The sequence below is a fragment of the Arachis hypogaea genome, chromosome 11, assembly GCF_003086295.3.
Source record: "Arachis hypogaea cultivar Tifrunner chromosome 11, arahy.Tifrunner.gnm2.J5K5, whole genome shotgun sequence".
Lineage (NCBI taxonomy): Eukaryota > Viridiplantae > Streptophyta > Magnoliopsida > Fabales > Fabaceae > Arachis > Arachis hypogaea.
In genome coordinates this window covers 144,781,848-144,804,278 of record NC_092046.1, presented here as the reverse complement: position 1 = coordinate 144,804,278, position 22,431 = coordinate 144,781,848, and the positions used below count along the sequence as shown (strand labels likewise).

The 22,431-nt window shown below is 37.6% G+C and overlaps 1 protein-coding gene across 1 annotated transcript; it reads left to right on the top strand.

Moving 5' to 3' along the window:
* Positions 1-1,054: 1,054 nt before the first annotated feature.
* On the top strand, positions 1,055-3,914 carry LOC140176272 (uncharacterized). Its single transcript, XM_072206214.1, has 3 exons — positions 1,055-1,426; positions 2,010-3,161; positions 3,261-3,914. Exons 1-3 carry the CDS (start codon positions 1,055-1,057, stop codon positions 3,912-3,914), a joined length of 2,178 nt encoding a protein of 725 aa, XP_072062315.1.
* The last annotated feature ends 18,517 nt before the right edge of the window (positions 3,915-22,431 follow it).

The window sequence follows — 22,431 nt, the reverse complement described above, 5'->3', positions numbered from 1 at the left end:
AAGGAGATCCATTGTTTGATGCATGGGAGAGATGCAATACATTCGTAGTTTCGTGGATTAATCACTCATTGAGTCTTAATATAGCTAAAAGTGTCATTTGGATCGACTCGGCGGAAAAACTATGGAAAGAACTGAAAAAATGTTACTGCCAAGGAGACATGTACAAAATTGCTGAGTTGGAAGAAGAGATGTTTGCAAGCAAGCAAGGAGTACTATCTGTGATAGATTATTACACGCAATTGAAAATAATATGGGAAGAACTAGAGAACTTTCGCCCTGTACCAAACTGTTCAAGATGCATTGATATGTGCACTTGCGAGCTTAGTATCATGAGGAATTATAGAGAAGAATCCCAAGTGGTAAGGTTCTTGAGAGGATTAAGTGACCAATTCGCCACTGTGAGATCACAAATCATGCTGATGACGCCAATGCCGAAGCTAGAATCTGTGTTTGCCTCTGTTTTACAGCAAGAAAGACAGCTAAATATGCCTGAAACCCTAGACAACAATGCACTAATGATGAATGTAAGAAGCAGTAGTGAAGCTCAAGAAGTGAGGTTAATAATGGCAATATGAGAGGCAGAGGCAGAGGCAGAGGGGGCAGAGACAGAGGAGGAAGAAGTAAAAAATAGTGCACCTACTGTGAAAAACTAGGGCACTTAATTGACATATGCTACAAGAAGCATGAATATCCTCCTAATCTCAAGAACAATCAAAGCTCATTCAACAACATAGTTGCTGAAGATGATGATGAAGACAGCAACATGCAGATGCAGTCCCAGAAAGAAATGGATGATAGGTCTGAGCCTTATTTTACTTTAGAGCAGAGGGAAGCATTGCTTGCTCTTCTGCAAAACCAAGAATCTTAGCCAAGGCATAGCATCAATCAGATTAGCACCACTACTCTCCCGTCCAACAAAGGTATATCCTATATCATGTCACTTTCTGTTTTTAGCCCAAGATCCTGAGTCATTGACTTAGGTGCCACAAATCATGTAGCTTACTCACACAAATCCTTCCACAGAATTTATAAAATTAACCCTGTGATCATTAACATGCCTGATGGAACTAGAACAATTGCAACACTAGCAGGAAATATTATTTTCCATAAAAATTTGGAACTGTTTAATGTGTTTTACATTCCAACTTTTAAATTCAATTTGATATCGGTTTCAAAATTAACTCTGGATTTTGAATGTCAATTGATTTTTGATGAAAATGGTTGTGCAATTCAGGAAAAGAAAACATTGAAGACAGTTGGTGTAGCTGAACAGCGAAGTGGATTGTATGCATTTGAAAAACTTCAACCTGTTTCAGCTACATCAAATTCAGCATGCATCAATACACACACATCACATTCATCATATCCTGACCATTTCGCACTATGGCATCTTAGGTTAGGGCATTTGCCGAATCATAGAATAAAGGTGATGCAAGGGGCATACACTGATTTACAGTTTTCTAGTTGTAATAAGCCATGTGACTCTTGTCACTATGCAAAACAAAAGAGAAATTTCTTTGTACCAAGAATCAATTTGATATTGTGCATATTGATATTTGGGGTCCAATAAACACTGTATCAATTTATGGTTTTAAGTACTTCTTAACGATCATAGATGATAAAAGTAGATTCACTTGGATTTACTTCATGAAAGGAAAAAGTGAAGCTGCTGAATTAGATAAAAATTTTGTCAAATTAATTAAAATTCAATTTGGTATCACTATCAAGAAGATTAGAACAGATAATGGACCTGAATTTAAGATTAATGCTTTCTATGCACTAAAGGGAATCATACATCAAACATCATGCGTTGGAACGCCTCAACAGAATGGAATGGTTGAGAGGAAACATCAGCATATTTCAGAAATAACAAGAGCACTGATGTTTCACTCCAACTTGCCCAAGAAATTTTGGAATTATGCTGTGGCACATTCAGTTCACTTGATGAATAGAATTCCCGCAACATTCTAAAAAATGTCTCACCATATCAATTGTTATATGATAAACAGCCAGATATTTCATATCTCAGAATCTTTGGATGTTTGGTGTATGCATCTACACTAGTGAATCATAGAAGCAAACTAGATAAGAGGGCTAGGAAGTGTGTCTATCTTGGTATAAAGGAAGGGGTTAAAGGACACTTACTGTATGATCTTAGCAGTAGAGATATCTTCATTTCAAGAAACACTATTTTTTATGAATTTGTTTTGCCTTTTACAATTCAAGAAACTGTACAAAATGAGAAAGTTGAGCATGAAACACATCCAGATTTTTGCATACATGATTTACATACATTTGATGATCCCTTGTGCATTGAGATTCAACAGTCACACACACAACAAACTGCATCTAGGACCTCACCTTTAGATCATGCACCATCAACACCATCAGCATCCTCTCATACAAATATTCAATCTTCACACACTCCCACTATGCAACCATTAAGAAGGTCCACTAGGGAGACAAAAAGATCAGCATACCTTGCTGATTTTCAATGCATGACTACTTCATCAGCTCTATTAGCTACACCAGATTTTAGCACAACTCATCCTTCACAATGTCTTCATGAAAAATTTTTTGAACATCAGTTTGACATTATTCATGATCTGAAACAAAATTTCTTTGAACATTCTACCCTGCTATTTTTTGAATCCGCAATACCAGATTCAACCTTACCCCTCATTCCATTATGTCCATCCTCCATTGAATTTGTCAATCAAACCACCTTTCAGCCAATACACACTGAACCAAAATGCTATGCTGAGGCTGTCACTAATCCAAAATGGCAAGAAGCAATCAATGTGGAGTTAAATGCTCTAAAAGAAAATAAGACTTGGACTCTAACACCTCTTCCAGCTGGAAAAAGAACTGTAGGTTGCAGATGGGTGTTTAAATTGAAGCTCAATGCTGATGGAACAGTGGAACGCCACAAGGCCAGATTAGTGGCACAGGGCTTCACCCAGACAGCTGGGTTGGACTATCTTGAAACATTTTGCCCTGTTGTGAAGATGACAACCCTTCGAATCTTGCTTGCCATTGCAGCAGTCAAAGGCTGGTTCGTGCATCAATTGGATGTCAACACGGCCTTTCTACACGGGGATCTTGCTGAAGAGGTTTATATGAAGCCTCCTCCTGGACTTTCCCTCTCTGATCCGGGACTGGTATGCAAGTTAGATCGCTCCCTTTATGGCTTAAAATAAGCCAGCAGGCAGTGGAACACCAAGCTTACATCCACTCTTCTTTCGATTGGTTACTGTCAGTCTCGAAGCGACTATAGCCTTTTCACCAAATCTACAGATTCTAGTTTCACAGTTATACTAGTATATGTTGATGATCTAATTGTTTCAGGGGATGACATGGCAAAAATCTCTTTTATCAAACAACATTTGCATCATTTGTTCAAGATCAAAGACATTGGTGAACTCAAGTTCTTTCTTGGCTTGGAGGTGATTCGAAGCAAGAGGGGGATCATGGTGAATCAAAAGAAATACTGCCTCAATCTCTTGAAGGATTATAACCTACTAAATGCCAAGCCAGCAGCAACACCAATGGACTACACCATCAAATTGAGTAAGACTTCAGAAAATCCATTGCAGTCCAATACAGAGTATAGGAAGCTGATTGGAAAATTGATCTATTTGACCAATACTAGGCCAGAAATTGGATATGCTGTTGGGAGACTAAGTCAATACTTGGATTGTCCCACAAACATACACTTTGAAGCAGCATTGAGAGTTTTGAGATACTTAGGAGGAACACCGACAAAGGGGCTAATGTTTGCAGCTGACACAAATTTGACACCCAATGGTTTTTCGGATAGCGATTGGGGCACTTGTTCAGATACAAGGAGATCAACCTCAGGCTATTGCTTCTTCATTGGCACTTCAATTGTGTCCTGGAAAAGTAAAAAATAGAATACGGTTGCTAATTCTTCATGTGAGGCTGAATATAGGGCCCTAGCAATGGCCACACGGGAGGCACAGTGGATCACTTATGTGCTGCAAGATATGAGAGTAAAGCTAAAAAAACCCATTGGGATATACTGTGATAGTCAATCGGCATTGCATATTGCCACTAATCTAGTATTCCATGAGAGAATCAAACATATAGAGATGGATTGTTACATTGTGAGAGATAAATGGCAAGAGCAAGTCACAAAGCTGCTACCTATCTCCACCCACAATCAAGTGGCAGACATATTGACAAAAGCATTGGCTCCCAATCAGTTTCAACAATGTTTGAGCAAGCTAAGAATGATGGAAAGCATCGATTCTAGCTTGAGAGGGGGTGTTACATGAGAAAGCATGTAGAGTTAATTTGTTAGAATAGTTAGTAGCTGAGTTAGTTGTAAATAATAGTTAGTTAGGAGGCTAATTATTGTTATTTAAGAGTTGTAGCTAGCTGTAAAATTAGTTAGAAACCCAATTCAATGAAATTAGTTTTGAGACTGTGAGAAAACCCCGATTTCCTCTCTGGTCACAATTTTCTCATCTTGTGAAGTTTTTCCAGTTCCTTCCTGAATGCTTTACCATTTCAACATTTACATTTACTTCATATGTTGGATTGATCTAAGTAGAAATTCTAAATGGTATAGATATTCGACAAGTAACAATTGGTTTGCAGATCTTAAAATTTACCAAAGAGATTCATGTTAGGAGGCTCAACATTCACCTGACATACACTCACTCTGTGACGGTGAACATAATAGAATAATTCTTGTTACAAAATTAAAAAAAATCATCATGCCAACACATGTTACTTATGTTCAAACATCTTCCAACATTTAACAAAAATAAACAGTAATATGTTTGTTCGTTTATTAGTATACAATCATGATTCTATATTTTCTAACATAAATTTAAGTATAGTAATTATTAGTCTTTGTTTGCTACATTACTTGACCCAACTCATTTATTCAAGGGAAGTATAATTCCACTTCAATTTTATACAATAAATACGACCAAAAAAATAATTAAAAAAAGAACATACAATAGAGACATAATCTAAGAAAATACGCATCCTATAAATAATGACATCTCATCTCATGCATGAGATACCACGTGTCTCTATCCAATTATGATTTGTGAAACTTACTTGCAAAGTTTGTTCATGACATAAAAAACAATTATATTGCGGAAAAAATTAAGTTGAGGAACCATCCAAACTTGAAATACAAGAAGAGATCAATCCACCACAACAGAAAAAAATATCTATCACAATTCAATTTTTCGTTGCTCGTATTGTATAATTTATTTTTGTAAATGACAATCAAAAGAGTTGTTTGTAATATTTTAATGTTCATATCCAAATTAATGAACGTGAACATGTTGACTTCCAATATTGTGCTCTACACAACTTTCTGTGACATTAGAAATATAAAAATATATATGTATTTGTTTATAAATTTATAAATAGAATCATACTACTTGGTATATTGGCGCCCCTTCCCCCTGGGATGCTCTTGGAGCAGATCTTATCACTAGACCTTAACACGAAATGAAGCCTACAAAATTTGAAGCATGGACAATGTAACCAAAATTTAGTGTGTATGAGCATATTATTAACTCAATGGTTCAGTGTACATTATACAAAAATGACTATTAAAATCAACGAAAAATTACAAAACTTAGATTTAACTACACAAAAACTCTAGTGAAAAATCAGAAACACAACTTAACAAAATCATTACATACCGAAAATGGAGAACCTAACAGAAAATCGAAAAACAATCTCTCTTCATGGAGACGGAATTCAACAAAGAATTAAAATTATTCAAAATTACTAGAAATTACCCACCTCAAAGACACAAATTATGCGAATTCGCACTACTAGAAAACTAGTTATTACAGACAGATATTTCCGATAAATTTTATCCCACGGAAATACAGAGGAAATTTCAAAGGGATTTTTTGTTGGAAAACAAAAAAAAAAGAATTAACATAAATTACAGATAGAAAAGAAAATCTGTCGGTAATTCAGTCGAAAAAATTAATTTTTTCCGTAAAAAATGATTACAGACAGAAAATTCGTCTATAATTAAATAGGCAAAACACTGCGTTTTATTAAATTATTACAGATAGATTTTCTGTTTGTAATTTAAAAAAATTCCGTCGGAAATATTGAAATAAGGGATTTGCTTTAAGCCTGTCTCCTCATTTCACACGATACCTATCCGCGCCTCCACACCCCTCTCTTCCAAACGCTCCATCGGCGGCGCCTCTGCGCCTTGCACCGCCGTCGCACTGAACTTCCGTCACACCGAAGCTCCGTCACACCCCCTCCCGGCTCTTCTTCGTGTGTTGCTCGCGTCACTTTGTATCGAACCCTAATGTGCAGAAATCGCTCCGTTTCGATCTTGCCTCAGCTGTGCAGGTAACCCTAATCTCTTTCACACCTTTATCACTCTTCCTATTTACTGCTACACTGACGCCAACCTCTCCTTCTATTTGCCATTTTCCGTCGAGCTTTTCTGCATCTCATCTGATTCACCACCTCTCCTCGAACTTTGCAGCACGCTGCCATCCTTCCAGTCTTGGTATGGTTTTTGTGGTCCAGTTCTTATTGTTTTTGCTATCCTCTTACGCATGCATAGCTATTTTGTTTTATTTTTCTTTTGCTTTTTTTTCTTTCTTTCTTTCTCCTTCGTTTTCCTTCTCGCACTTTTGGATCTGCTACCACTCATAGAATTTCCTGTTCCAGAATATCGAGAATCTATCCTCAAATTCGGTTAATTTATGAACTTATCATTTTCAATTTTCTGGATTTTTATTTTCATGTTTGAAATACTGATTGTGTAGATTTTGTTGTTCAAATAGTTCATTCTTTTTTCAGTTACTGAGATGATTATTGATGAGCGGATATTTTATACGCTTTTTGGGGTTAATTTCATATAGTTTCTAGTATATTTTAGTTAGTTTTTAGTCTATTTTCATTAGTTTTTAGGAAAAATTCATATTTCTGGACTTTACTATGAGTTGTGTGTTTTTCTGTAATTTCAGGTATTTTTCTGGCTGAAATTGAGGGAGCTGAGCAAAAATCTGATTCAGGCTGAAAAAGGACTGCTGATGCTGTTGGATTCTGACCTCCCTGCACTCAAAGTGGATTTTCTGGAGCTACAGAACTCAAAATGGAGCGCTTCTAATTGCATTGGAAAGTAGACATCCAGGGCTTTCCAGCAATATATAATAGTCCATACTTTGCTCAAGGATAGACGACATAAACTGGTGTTCAACGCCAGTTCTCTGCCCAATTCTGGCGTCCAGCGCCAGAAAAGGATTAAAAGTTGGAGTTCAACGCCAGAAATGGATCCAAACCTGGCGTTGAACGCCCAAAACAGCCTTATGCACGTGAATTGCTTAAGTCTCAGCCCCAGCACACACCAAGTGGGCCCCAGAAGTGGATCTCTGCACCATCTATCATAGTTTACTCATTTTCTGTAAACCTAGGCTACTAGTTTAGTATTTAAACAACTTTTAGAGACTTATTTTGTATCTCATGACATTTTTAGATCTGAACTTTGTACTCTTTGACGGCATGAGTCTCTAAACTCCATTGTTGGGGGTGAGGAGCTCTGCTGTGTCTCGATGAATTAATGCAAGTATTCCTGTTTTCTATTCAAACATGCGTGTTCCTATCTAAGATATTCATTCGCACTTCAACATGAATGTGATGAACGTGACAATCATCATCATTCCCCCACGAACGCGTGCCTGACAACCACCTCCGTTCTACATCAGATTGAATGAATATCTCTTAGATTCCTTAATCAGAATCTCCGTGGTATAAGCTAGATTGATGGCGGCATTCATGAGAATCCGGAAAGTCTAAACCTTGTCTGTGGTATTCCGAGTAGGATTCAGGGATTGAATGACTGTGACGAGCTTCAAACTCGCGAGTGCTGGGCATAGTGACAGACGCAAAAGGAGGGTAAATCCTATTCCGGTACGACTGAGAACCTGCAGATGATTAGCCGTGCGGTGACAGCGCACCTAGACCTTTTTCACTGGAAGGATGGATGGTAGCCATTGACAACGGTGATCCACCTACACACAGCTTGCCATAGGAGGACGTGCGTGCGTGAATCAGAAGACAGAGGAAAGCAGAGATTCAGAAGCCAAAGCATCTCCAAAACTCCAACATATTCTCCATTAATGCATAACAAATAACCTTTAATACATGCTCTTTTGTTTGTTCGCAATTCAATTAATCAATATAATTGACTTCCTAACTAAGATTTACAAGATAACCATAGATTGCTTCAAACCAACAATCTCCGTGGGATTCGACCCTTACTCACGTAAGGTATTACTTGGACGACCCAGTGCACTTGCTGGTTAGTGGTACGAGTTGTGAGAAGTGTGATTCACAATTCGTGCACCAAGTTTTTGGCGCCGTTGCCGGGGATTGTTCGTGTTTGAACAACTGACGGTTTATTTTGTTTCTTAGATTAGGAAAATTTTTCTTTTTGGTTTAGAGTCTCTTATTATTGTTCTTGGTTAAAAATATCCTTCTTCAAAACAAGTGTTACATTTACTGCCCAATTGGCTAGAGCGTTGGTCTAAGTCCGTGGCAGTTTGGTACACTCTTTTTAAAAATCTTTCTCAAAAATAATATTTTCTCTATTAAATTTTGTGCCAAACTTTAAGTTTGGTGTTTTCTTGTTGATTCCCCTTTGACTTTTGAAAATTTTAGTTGGTTTTCTAAAAATTTTAAGTTTGGTGTTCTTGTGAGTCTTCAAAGTGTTCTTGAGTCTTCCTTGTGTCTAGATCTTAAAATTTTTAAGTTTGGTGTTCCTTGGTGTTTTCCCTCAAAATTTTCAAAAATTAGGAGCATTAGATCTAAAAATTTTAAATCTTGTGCTATCTTATTGTTTTTCTCTCTCCTCTTTAAATTCAAAAATATCTTTTCTCTCTATTTATAAAACAAATTTTCGAAAATTATTTTCTAAAAAATTCAGATTTTTTTTCAAAATTTAAAATCTTTTCCAAATCATATCTTTTTCAAAACTTCCTTACCACTTTCTCTCCCCTCAATTTTTCGAAAATCTTCACATATTTTTATTTATTTTATTTTAATTTACTTTATTTTCGAAATAAATAAATAAATAAAAATAAAAATATTTGTTTTTACATCATCTCCCTTTCTCCATCATGGATCTAAGTGGAAATGAACAGTCCAGGAGGACTCTGGGGTCATATGCTAACCCCTCTACTGCTTCATATGGGAGTAGCATCTGCATACCCTCCATTGGAGTCAGTAGCTTCGAGTTGAATCCTCAGCTCATTATCATGGTGCAGCAAAATTGCCAGTATTCCGGTCTTCCACAGGAAGAACCTACAGAGTTTCTGGCACAGTTTCTACAAATTGCTGACACAGTACATGATAAGGAATTAGATCAGGATGTCTACAGACTATTACTGTTTCCATTTGCTGTGAAAGATCAAGCTAAGAGGTGGTTAAATAACCAACCTAAGGCCAGCATAAGGACATGGAAACAGCTGACAGAAAAATTCCTGAATCAATACTTCCCCCCAAAACGGATGACACAGCTAAGGCTGGACATCCAAGGCTTTAAACAAGGAGATAATGAATCTCTTTATGATGCTTGGGAGAGATACAGAGAGATGCTACGAAAATGCCCCTCTGAAATGTTTTCAGAGTGGGTTCAGTTAGACATCTTCTATTATGGGCTTACAGAAAGAGCTCAGATCTCTTTAGATTGCTCAGCTGGTGGATCTATCCACATGAGAAAGACAATTGAAGAAGCTCAAGAGCTCATTGATACAGTTGCTAGAAATCAGCATCTGTACTTAAGCAGTGACCCTTCCATGAAAGAAGAGGCTAAAACAGTAACTGCTGAACTCAGTCCTGCAGAGCAAGCTGCTGAATTCAATCAGCAATTGGATTTTCTAAAAAAGCAGTTAGCTGAATTCAAGGATAAACTACAAGAGACAAGGATGGCTAATATACATATGGAAGAACAGTTTAAGCAAACAAAGCAGCAGCTGTCAAGGCAAATAACAGAAGAATGCCAAGCAGTTCAATTAAGAAGTGGGAAGACATTAAATATCCCACCTCAAGGCAGCAAAAAGCCAAGAAATGAGCAACCCACCAAAGATTCACCTGAGGACAGTAAGAGCCCAGGAAAAAATAATTCTGGCGCTAAAACGCCAGAAAATTGGTAGAAGGCTGGCGCTGAACGCCCAAACCATGCCCAAAATTGGCGTTCAACGCCAGAAATGGGCAAGAATCTGGCGTTGAACGCCCAAAATGGGCAGAATCTGGCGCTGAACGCCCAAAATGGGCACATTTCTGGCGTTCAGACGCCAGGAACAGATAAGGAGTTGGCGTCTAACGTCACTCCAGTTTCTGCCTTTGGCACTCAATTGCTAGTGAGGGATCAGACACACACAAATGCTGATAACAACCCCTCTAAAAAGGCTTTTTCAACCAATTCTGTAGGCAATAAACCTGCAGCAACTAAGGTTGAGGAATATAAAGCCAAGATACCTTATCCTCAAAAACTCCAGAAAGAGGAGCAGGATAAGCGATTTGCTCGCTTTGCAGATTATCTCAGGACTCTTGAAATAAAGATTCCATTTACAGAGGCACTTGAGCAAATACCTTCTTATGCCAAGTTCATGAAAGAGATCTTGAGTCATAAAAAGGATTGGAGAGAAACAGAAAGAGTTCTCCTCACTGAAGAATGCAGTGCAGTCATTCTAAAAAGCTTTCCTGAAAAGCTTAAAGACCCTGGGAGTTTTCTGATACCATGCACATTAGAAGGTAATTGCACCAAGATAGCTTTATGTGATCTTGGGGCAAGCATCAACCTAATATCTGCATCCACTATCAGAAAGCTTGGTTTAACTGAAGAAGTTAAACTAACCCGGATATGTCATCAACTTGCTGATGGCTCCACTAAATACCCATCAGGTGTGATTGAAGACATGATTGTCAGGGTTGGGCCATTCGCCTTTCCCACTGACTTTGTTGTGCTGGAAATGGAGGAGCACAAGAGTGCTACTCTCATTCTAGGAAGACCCTTCCTAGCAACTGGACGATCCCTCATTGACGTCCAACAGGGGGAAATAACCCTGAGAGTCAATGATGATGAGTTTAAGTTGAATGCTGTTAAAGCCATGCAGCATCCAGACACATCAACAGACTGCATGAAAGTTGATCTTATTGACTCCTTGGTAGAAGAGATCAACATGGCTGAGAGTCTCGAATCAGAGTTGGAAAATATCTTTAAAGATGTTCAGTCTGATTTAGAGGATTCAGAGGACACGAAAGAGCCTCTGAAAGTTCTTCTGGAAGAGGAAAAACCTCCTAAACCCGAGCTCAAGCCATTACCACCATCCTTGAAATATGCGTTTCTGGGAGAAGGTGACACTTTTCCAGTGATCATAAGCTCTGCTTTAAATTCACAGGAAGAGGAGGCACTTATTCAAGTGCTAAGGACACACAAGACAGCTCTTGGGTGGTCCATAGGTGACCTTAAGGGCATAAGCCCAGCTAGATGCATGCACAAAATCTTATTGGAGGATAATGCTAAACCAGTGGTTCAACCACAGAGGCGGCTAAATCCAGCCATGAAAGAAGTGGTGCAGAAAGAGGTCACCAAATTACTAGAGGCTGGGATTATTTATCCTATTTCTGATAGCCCTTGGGTGAGCCCTGTTCAAGTCGTCCCAAAAAAGGGAGGCATGACAGTGATTCATAATGAAAAAAATGAACTGGTTCCTACAAGAACAGTTACAGGGTGGCGCATGTGTATTGACTACAGAAGGCTCAATACAGCCACCAGAAAGGATCATTTTCCTTTACCATTCATAGACCAGATGCTAGAAAGACTGGCAGGTCATGAGTATTACTGCTTTTTGGATGGCTACTCAGGCTATAACCAGATTGCAGTAGATCCTCAGGATCAAGAGAAAACAGCATTCACATGTCCATCCGGAGTGTTTGCTTATAGAAGGATGCCATTTGGGCTGTGTAATGCGCCAGAAACCTTCCAGAGATGCATGCTCTCTATTTTCTCTGATATGGTGGAAAAATTTCTGGAAGTCTTCATGGATGACTTCTCAGTATATGGAGACTCATTCAGTTCCTGTCTTGATCACCTGAAACTTGTTTTGAAAAGATGCCAAGAGACCAACCTAGTTTTAAACTGGGAAAAATGTCACTTCATGGTGACTGAAGGGATTGTCCTTGGGCATAAAATCTCAAACAAGGGAATAGAGGTGGATCAAGCAAAAATAGAGGTAATTGAAAAATTACCACCACCTGCCAATGTTAAGGCAATCAGAAGCTTTCTGGGGCATGCAGGATTCTATAGGAGGTTTATAAAGGATTTTTCAAAAATCGCAAAACCTCTAAGCAATCTGCTAGCTACTGACACGCCATTTGTGTTTGACACAGAGTGCCTGCAGGCGTTTGAAATGCTGAAAGCTAAGCTGGTCACAGCACCAGTTATTTCTGCACCAGACTGGACATTACCATTTGAGCTAATGTGTGATGCCAGTGATCACGCCATTGGTGCAGTGTTGGGACAGAGGCATGACAAGCTTCTGCACGTCATTTGTTATGCTAGTCACGTTCTAAATGATGCCCAGAAAAATTACACAACCACAGAAAAAGAATTACTTGCAGTGGTTTACGCCATTGACAAGTTCAGATCATACTTAGTAGGATCAAAAGTGATTGTGTATACTGACCATGCTGCTCTTAAATATCTACTCACAAAGCAGGATTCAAAACCCAGGCTCATCAGATGGGTGTTGCTTCTGCAAGAGTTTGATATAGAAATAAGAGACAGAAAAGGGACAGAGAACCAAGTGGCTGATCATCTGTCCCGGATAGAGCCAGTAGAAGGGACGCCCCTCCCCTCTCTTGAGATCCCTGAGACTTTTCTGGATGAGCATTTATTTGCCATTCAGGAAACACCATGGTTTACCGATATTGCAAACTATAAAGCTGCAAGGTTCATACCCAAGGAGTACAACAGGATACAAAAGAAGAAATTAATTACTGATGCAAAGTACTACTTGTGGGATGAACCCTATCTCTTTAAGAGATGTGCAGACGGAATAATCCGTAGGTGTGTGCCTAGAGAAGAAGCACAGAGGATCCTGTGGCATTGCCACGGATCTCAATATGGAGGCCATTTCGGAGGTGAGCGAACAGCCACCAAGGTCCTCCAATGTGGCTTCTATTGGCCCACACTCTATAAAGATTCCCGAGAGTTTGTACGTAACTGTGACAGTTGCCAAAGAGCTGGTAATCTGCCTCATGGTTACGCCATGCCTCATCAAGGAATCTTGAAAATTGAGTTGTTTGATGTATGGGGAATTGACTTCATGGGACCTTTCCCACCATCATACTCAAACACTTATATTCTGGTGGTAGTTGACTATGTATCAAAATGGGTTGAGGCCATTGCCACACCCACCAATGATACTAAAACAGTGCTGAAGTTCCTCCAGAAACATATCTTTAGCAGGTTTGGCGTCCCTAGAGTACTAATCAGTGATGGGGGCACTCACTTCTGCAATAGACAACTTTACTCTGCCATGGTTCGATATGGAATTCGCCATAAGGTGGCTACTCCATATCATCCACAAACCAATGGGCAAGCTGAAGTCTCTAACAGAGAATTAAAGAGAATCCTGGAACGGACAGTAAATACTCGTAGAAAGGATTGGGCACGGAGCTTGGATGATGCTCTGTGGGCTTACAGAATAGCATTCAAGACCCCTATAGGGACCTCTCCATACCAACTTGTGTATGGTAAGGCATGTCACCTGCCCGTGGAACTGGAACATAAGGCCTACTGGGCAACCAGATCCCTAAACTTTGATGCCAAATTAGCAGGAGAAAAAAGATTGCTCCAGCTAAATGAGCTAGAGGAATTCAGAGTCACAGCTTTCGAAAATGCCAAGCTTTATAAAGAGAAATAAAAAAAGTGGCATGACAGAAAGCTGTCATCTAGAACCTTTGAGCCAGGACAGAAGGTTCTGCTGTTCAACTCTAGACTCAGGCTATTCCCCGGGAAATTGAAATCCCGGTGGAGGGGACCATACGTGATTACAAGTGTATCACCATATGGTTATGTGGAGCTTCAAGATATTAATTCTGACAAAAGGTTCATTGTCAATGGACAGAGAATCAAGCACTATCTTGAAGGCAACATTGAGCAAGAGTGCTCAAGGCTGAAGCTAGACTAAAAGCTCAGCAAGGTCCAGCTAAAGACAATAAAGAAGCGCTTGCTGGGAGGCAACTCAGCCATGGGGCATCAATCCTCTAAGCATTTTGCCCTATTTCTATTTTTATTTTTATTTGTTTATATAGAGTTCATTGATAACAAGGTAAAAAATCAATTGCATAAGTTCACAGGGTTACAGAAGGAATCTGCACATAAAACAGAGAAAAAGAGCTCACTGGCAAGAAAACGCCAGTAAGAGCCCATTTTGGGCGTTCAGCGCCCAAAAGGGGCAGCCAGTGGGCGCTGAACGCCAGTAAGGATAGCAATCTGGCGTTCAACGCCAGAAAAGGGCCACAATTGGGCGTTGAACGCCCAAAACAGGCAGTGTTTGGGCGTTCAAACGCCAGGATAGTGGGGAGGAGCTCTCCTTATACCCATCTCCTTTCTTTTCTTTTGCTTGAGGACAAGCAAACCTCTAAGTTTGGTGTGCTTATCCGTGATCACTAAGATCATGGCCCCTAAAGAAAAACAACCCACTCCAAGAGGCAAGAAAGAGAGTATTCCAAAACCACTTTGGAATCAAGGGAAGTTCTTAACCAAGGAACATTCAGACCATTACTACAAAATAATGGGTCTAAGATCAGTGATCCCGGAAGTTAAGTTCGATCTGAAAGAAGATGAATATCCGGAGATCCAAGAGCAAAATCAAAACAGCATGCTCTGCAAACTGCTCAAGGAACAAGAGGAGCAAGGGCGTGACTTAAAGGAACTGAAGCGTCAGGAGTTATCTCTTGAAGGACCAAGCACCTCACAGACTAGAGGAACAGCCACTTCCAAACCTCAAGGTTGTTGAGTTCTAATCTTAACCTTAACTCTGTGATAATTGTTCTTACTTTAGTTTTACCTTAGGAGTCATATAGTAGTAATTAGTATCTATTTTGATTTTATCTCCAATTAAGTTATAGTCTATTTTTCTCATCATCAACAAACATGAATAAAATAGTAGATCTTTTGAATAAGAGGCAATAAAATTTCGAGTTTTTAATAAGAGAAATTCTAATTAGTTACATGTGGTGGCAATGCTTTCTGTCTTCTGAATGAATGCTTGAACAGTGCATATGTCTTTTGAATTTGTTGTTTAAGACTGTTAAATATGTTGGCTCTTGAAAGAATGATGAACATGAGACATGTTATTGATAATCTGAAAAATCATAAAAATGATTCTTGAAGCAAGAAAAAGCAGCAAAAAACAAAGCTTGCAGAAAAAAAAAGAGAGAGAGAAAGCAAGCAGAAAAAGCCAAAGCTCTTAAAACCAAAAGGCAAGAGCAAAAAGCCAATAGCCCTTAAAACCAAAAGGCAAGGGTAATAAAAATGATCCCAAGGCTTTGAGCATCAGTGGATAGGAGGGCCTAAGGGAATAAAATCCTGGCCTAAGCGGCTAAACCAAGCTGTCCCTAACCATGCGCTTGTGGCGTGAAGGTGTCAAGTGAAAACTTGAGACTGAGCGGTTAAAGTCAAGGTCCAAATCAAAAAGAAGAGTGTGCTTAAGAACTCTGGACACCACTAATTGGGGACTTTAGCAAAGCTGAGTCACAATCTAAAAGGTTCACCCAATTATGTGTCTGTGGCATTTATGTATCCGGTGGTAATACTAGAAAACAAAGTGCTTAGGGCCACGGCCAAGACTCATAAAATAGCTGTGTTCAAGAATCATCACACTGAAATAGGAGAATCAATAACACTATCTGAATTCTAAGTTCCTATAGATGCCAATCACTCTGAGCTTCAATGGATAAAGTGAGATGCCAAAACTGTTCAGAAGCAAAAAGCTACTAGTCCCGCTCATCTAATTAGAATCTGAGCTTCACTCAAAAACTCTGAGATATTATTGCTTCTCAACCTATTAGTCTTCTATTTTATTTGTCTAGTTGCTTGAGGACAAGCAACAGTTTAAGTTTGGTGTTGTGATGAGCGGATATTTTATACGCTTTTTGGGGTTAATTTCATATAGTTTCTAGTATATTTTAGTTAGTTTTTAGTCTATTTTCATTAGTTTTTAGGAAAAATTCATATTTCTGGACTTTATTATGAGTTGTGTGTTTTTATGTAATTTCAGGTATTTTTCTGGCTGAAATTGAGGGAGCTGAGCAAAAATCTGATTCAGGCTGAAAAAGGACTGCTGATGCTGTTGGATTCTGACCTCCCTGCACTCAAAGTGGATTTTCTGGAGCTACAGAACTAAAAATGGAGCGCTTCCAATTGCATTGGAAAGTAGACATGCAGGGCTTTCCAGCAATATATAATAGTCCATACTTTGCTCAAGGATAGATGACGTAAACTGGCGTTTAACGCCAGTTCTCTGCCCAATTCTGGCGTCCAGCGCCAGAAAAGGATTAAAAGTTGGAGTTCAACGCCAGAAATGGATCCAAACCTGGTGTTGAACGCCCAAAACAGCCTTATGCACGTGAATTGCTTAAGTCTCAGCCCCAGCACACACCAAGTGGGCCCCAGAAGTGGATCTCTGCACCATCTATCATAGTTTACTCATTTTCTGTAAACCTAGGCTACTAGTTTAGTATTTAAACAACTTTTAGAGACTTATTTTGTATCTCATGACATTTTTAGATCTGAACTTTGTACTCTTTGACGACATGAGTCTCTAAACTCCATTGTTGGGGGTGAGGAGCTCTGCTGTGTCTCGATGAATTAATGCAAGTATTCCTGTTTTCTATTCAAACATGCGTGTTCCTATCTAAGATATTCATTCGCACTTCAACATGAATGTGATGAATGTGACAATCATCATCATTCCCCCACGAACGCGTGCCTGACAACCACCTCCGTTCTACATCATATTGAATGAATATCTCTTAGATTCCTTAATCAGAATCTCCGTGGTATAAGCTAGATTGATGGCGGCATTCATGAGAATCCGGAAAGTCTAAACCTTGTCTGTGGTATTCCGAGTAGGATTCAGGGATTGAATGACTGTGACGAGCTTCAAACTCGCGAGTGCTGGGCGTAGTGACAGACGCAAAAGGAGGGTAAATCCTATTCCGGTACGACTGAGAACCTGCAGATGATTAGCCGTGCGGTGACAGCGCACCTGGACCCTTTTCACTGGAAGGATGGATGATAGCCATTGACAACGGTGATCCACCTACACACAGCTTGCCATAGGAGGACGTGCGTGCGTGAATCAGAAGACAGAGGAAAGCAGAGATTCAGAAGCCAAAGCATCTCCAAAACTCCAACATATTCTCCATTACTGCATAACAAGTAACCTTTAATACATGCTCTTTTGTTTGTTCGCAATTCAACTAATCAATATAATTGACTTCCTAACTAAGATTTACAAGATAACCATAGATTGCTTCAAACCAACAATCTCCGTGGGATTCGACCCTTACTCACGTAAGGTATTACTTGGACGACCCAGTGCACTTGCTGGTTAGTGGTACGAATTGTGAGAAGTGTGATTCACAATTCGTGCACCAATTATATGGCTTTAAGTCTAAAACATGAGCAATACAATAATGTCTGTGAGTAAAGTATAAAATATTTTCTATTGTAATGTTTTAGCTTGGAGTGTTCTATTTTACACACTATGAATTCTACATGCATCATAGATCAGCTTATTCTTCAATCCTATGCAAAGCAAGAGATAATAGAATAGCAGTAATGTCTGTGAATATTTTACTTAGGAATTAAAACGTATAGATGGCATATGCAACTATATTTTACTTAAGATGAAACTATATTTATTAACTTGATGACTTTTTTTCTTTAGGAATTATTTGAGATCCCACGTGGCCAAGGTCGTAGTGGTGAAGACATTATTAGATTAGAAGTTAGTATTCCTTTTCTAATTCAAATACAACATGAAGGTGTATAATTTTATTATGCAAGTGGATGTAAATTTTTAGGTGGCCACCAATTCATTCTCTGTTCATGTGATGGAAAAATTATTAGCTGTTGGTAACTCAGGAAGTTTATCTGTGTCATTGCTTTAGAAGATTCATGGAAACCTCATAAAGGTTCAACATCTAATTTCTTTGCTTTGGGATACTGTAATATTCCTGTTTGCTATGGTGCACATGTTTAATCGTGAAGTTTTATTAAGATGTCAGGCTTCAAAAGAAAAAGCTACTAGCCAGAGCTTTTGGCTATATATATATGAAATCAGTTTTCACCTCATTGGCTATTTTATGTGTTTTCTAATTTACATGTATAAGCTCATTGACTTTAAAAATATTGTGCACTTGTGCTTGCTTGTTTCTTTACTTTATCTAGTAAAAACTGCTTGCAATTTTTTCATCATTTTGCTCAAAACTTGCTTACAGGAGGCCCATGACAAGTCAAGATCTGTGACCAAGACTCCTGCCATGAAGGGTTAGTATAATTCTGGTCTATTTTCTTAGTTTCTTCCTATATCAATAACCTACATATCAATATATACCTGCAAATCTATAAGATATATTGTTTCATGGGATCCACACAAGAGAAGATAGAAGAGGAATTGAGGGTTAAGATAATAATACCTACTTCAAAAGAAGATGATTTTGTTAGTAAGTTCCTCTGTTCCTGGCTGTACCAAAGTTACTGCCTAACTTGTATGGATCAAATTGAAATATTTATTTTCTATTATGCTTTCATTTTAACTTTGATATGGTTATGTCATAGCTGATTTAATATAATTCATTCACAATATAATATATTCAGTTCATGAGTGTTTCTTAACTCTATATATGTAGCACTTGATTGATTATGAGACCAGCACATAGTAATTATATGTGCAGGAATCTTTCATTGGCTCAGTTGGTGGATTTTCATTTAAGTAGAGCCTCTTCCCTCTTACCAGCTTGACTCCTTACTACTGTGCCATAAGGAAATCCAATATCTAAATGATTTGTTGTAATGGTCTTTTGCAGCCATTGAGGGTACTTCTGTTGATAGTGTGAATTCAGCTGTAGAGAAGATATAGGCTATAATTGGTAGCTATTTACATAATCAATATAAAATATAGTTATTTTTATTGATATAATATAATATAATTAGATGCATATATAAAATTATTTTATATAACTAATAATCATCACTTAAATTTATTAATTAACTATATTTGTGTTTTGAAATAATAATGCAATTGTATTATAGGAAGTGCAAGGGTGGGACGGATTGTTATGAGTGCAGCAGTAGAGCATCTGACACCTGTGAGTTTGGAGTTAGGAGGAAAGTGTCCAGCATTGCTTTATTAAACAAGACACATAAAAACATCTGAAAAGGGAAAAAGAATTTTTGTTTTCTTATTAGTTTTGTTAATTAACTTGATTTGATATTTACTGCTATTATAATAGTGTTTGTCATGTCACTTCATTTCTTAAATAGATTAAAATGTGTAGCTTTAAGACATTTTTTTTATTTCTAGAATATAAACTGTTATATATACCTTTTAAACATTAAAACCTAAGGGATCAGAGTTGCTAAATATTGGCTTCCTCTTCAACTTCTCACTTGCAGAATTATAGAAGGATCAATCAGTTGCCGATAAAGGAATGGATTCACAGCTTTAATTTTTTGTCAAACACTAAACAAAGATTAGGTGTAGTGGATTTTTAGGTTTTGATTAGATTAGGTTTAGTTAGATTTGTTTTTTTTCTGATTTTAGTAATTAGTTTGATTTAAAATTTGTTGTTGAAACTTTTTTCCTCATGGTTTTTCAATTTTTGGTGTTTCCTTTCACTGCACTATCTTTTTTCTTTTGCTGCTGCTTCTTGTTGCAGTGTGATAGTGATTCTTCTACTTGGAGCTACATCAATGATCATGTTCATTTTCAATTTCATATAGGACAGTAAGTTTGACTTGCTTCAGTAATAGCATATTCTGGTTATTTAATAATGTAGAACATATGCATCTAGATTCTTTAAACATTCTTACTTTTCATTGTTATAGGTGGTATGCTTCACTTGGGATGTATGATGTGGCTGTCAAGCATATGATGAAAATCTTGGCCTGCAGTCACCAGTCCAAGGCAACACATGAATTATTTCTTAGTGACTTTCTTCAAACTGTGAAGGTGATAGTGACTCTATTTCCTTTTCAGATCTCATGCTTAGAACTTGTTAAAATAGTGAACTACCAATAGTTTGATTTAATGTAATTCCTGATTATCACCACTGAGCTCCAGGTTTCTCTATTTCTTTCTTTCCTCCTTTATTTATTTATTTATCACTTCACTTGATCATAAAAAACTAATTGGGGGTCATGTGAGATCTCTTCAACCGTGAACAAGATTGTTTGAATCATGGCTTAAATAAATTTTTGGCCTTACATATTTTTTCTTTTGGTAGTTTTGGTAAAAAAAAAAAAGTATTCAGAAGTGAAATTAGTCCCTTCTGTCATCCAAAATTAAAGATATTTGGATATGGTTACTTATCTTTGAATCATAGGAACCATAGGTTTAGTTTACCATAAAATTGTTAAATTTTACATGGATCATAACCTTATTTAAACCCTTAAGTTTTTATAATTTATAAACTTATTGAGGGAAAGTGATATTGAAAGAGCTTGATTATTTGGTTGGTTTATTAGGCTGAGATTTTCGTTGGTTGGACAATAGATCTATCTGTAACAAGTGTTGGAGAAAGGAGGATTTTTCCTTTTTTTATTTTTATTTATTTATTTATTTATTTATTTTTTTTATGTCAAAGCATCGACCTGAATAAAAAAAGTAGCTTACATATGATAGATAGATTTTGGTTTTTATGATGTTTGCCCTCAAAATTTGGTGTTTCTGTTGGCAACTTTTTAGATCTCATGTGTTTTCTGGTCAGAAAATGGAGTGAATTGCTATAACTGAAATAGCCACTGAATTCTGAATCTTATGTGAAGTAGTAACATTGAACTATTGAAAGCTGTGATATTGCTCTATTCAAATTTGTCTGTAAAATTCAAATATACGACTGGGTAATGTTGCAGCAGGTGATGCAGAATTATATAATTTAAATGTTGCAGCAGGTGATGCAGAATCCTAACTTCATGACCATGGCTGAGCGCTTGGGTAATGCATTGATGCAGATATTTATAAACTTCCTGTACTCTATTATATAAAATATCTATTGGTTGATGACATATCTATACTATCTATCTCAGGACCCATCTATGTCTTCCATGCTTGAAAGTCTTACTAGTCCTTCAAATAAAGATCAGCTTGAGGAGAGAATGGCACGCATAAAAGAAGATCCATCTTTGAAGCATATTTTAGATGAGATAGAGACTGGTGGTCCTGCTGCTATGATGAGGTTTAGATGGCAAAATTAGGATGGTCATCTTATTTTTTGGGGGTATCTTTTTATTGAGACTGAGATATTGAATAATGGTGTTGAAAAATAATATCTAATTTTATAGGTATCGTGTAATGAATATTATGTTCATATATGAATATTATGTTTATCTATGTGATTTTTGGCTTTCTTTTTTTTCAATTTACAGTGTGTTTGATAGAGTAAATTTAGAAAACAAATCTAAAGTATTTATTTTGAAATGGAAAAATTTTAAAAAAATTTTATTTTACCTTACTGACAGATTTACAGACGGATTTTCTGTCGGTATTCAGAGTGTGGAATGATTTTTCAAGGTTTAAATTACAGACAGAAAATCTGTCGAAAAATTTATTTCTGTCTGTAATTACGGATAGAAAATCTGTCGAAAAATCTGTCTGTAATTACAGATGGAAAATCCGTCTGAAAATCCGTCGGAAAGTTTGTCGCCTTCGGGAAATGGATGGAAAATTTACAGAGGGAAAATCCGTCGGTAACTGGTAAAAATCTGTCGGTAATTTTCTGACGGAAAAAAATCCGTCGGTAAATAATTTCTGACGAGGCTTTTACAGAGGGACAAAATCCGTCAGTAATTTCGTCGGTAACCAAAAATCCATCTGTAATAAAGACTAAATCTGTCTGTAAATCTGTCTGTATTAATCCATTTTCTAGTAGTGTCATGAGAAGAAACCATGGGAAGTCGTTGCCTTTCTTAACATAAATTACCTCATTGGCGCTGGATTTGACCACCAATTCATTACCACCAAAAATCTCTCCCCAACTATGCTCCTTTCCAAGTTCAAACCTAGAGAAGCCAAGAAGGAAAAATACATTATACAGATAAACATAAAGGTATGAAATGGAAACTGAAATGTTTATAAAGTCCATTATTTTCACTAACCGTGT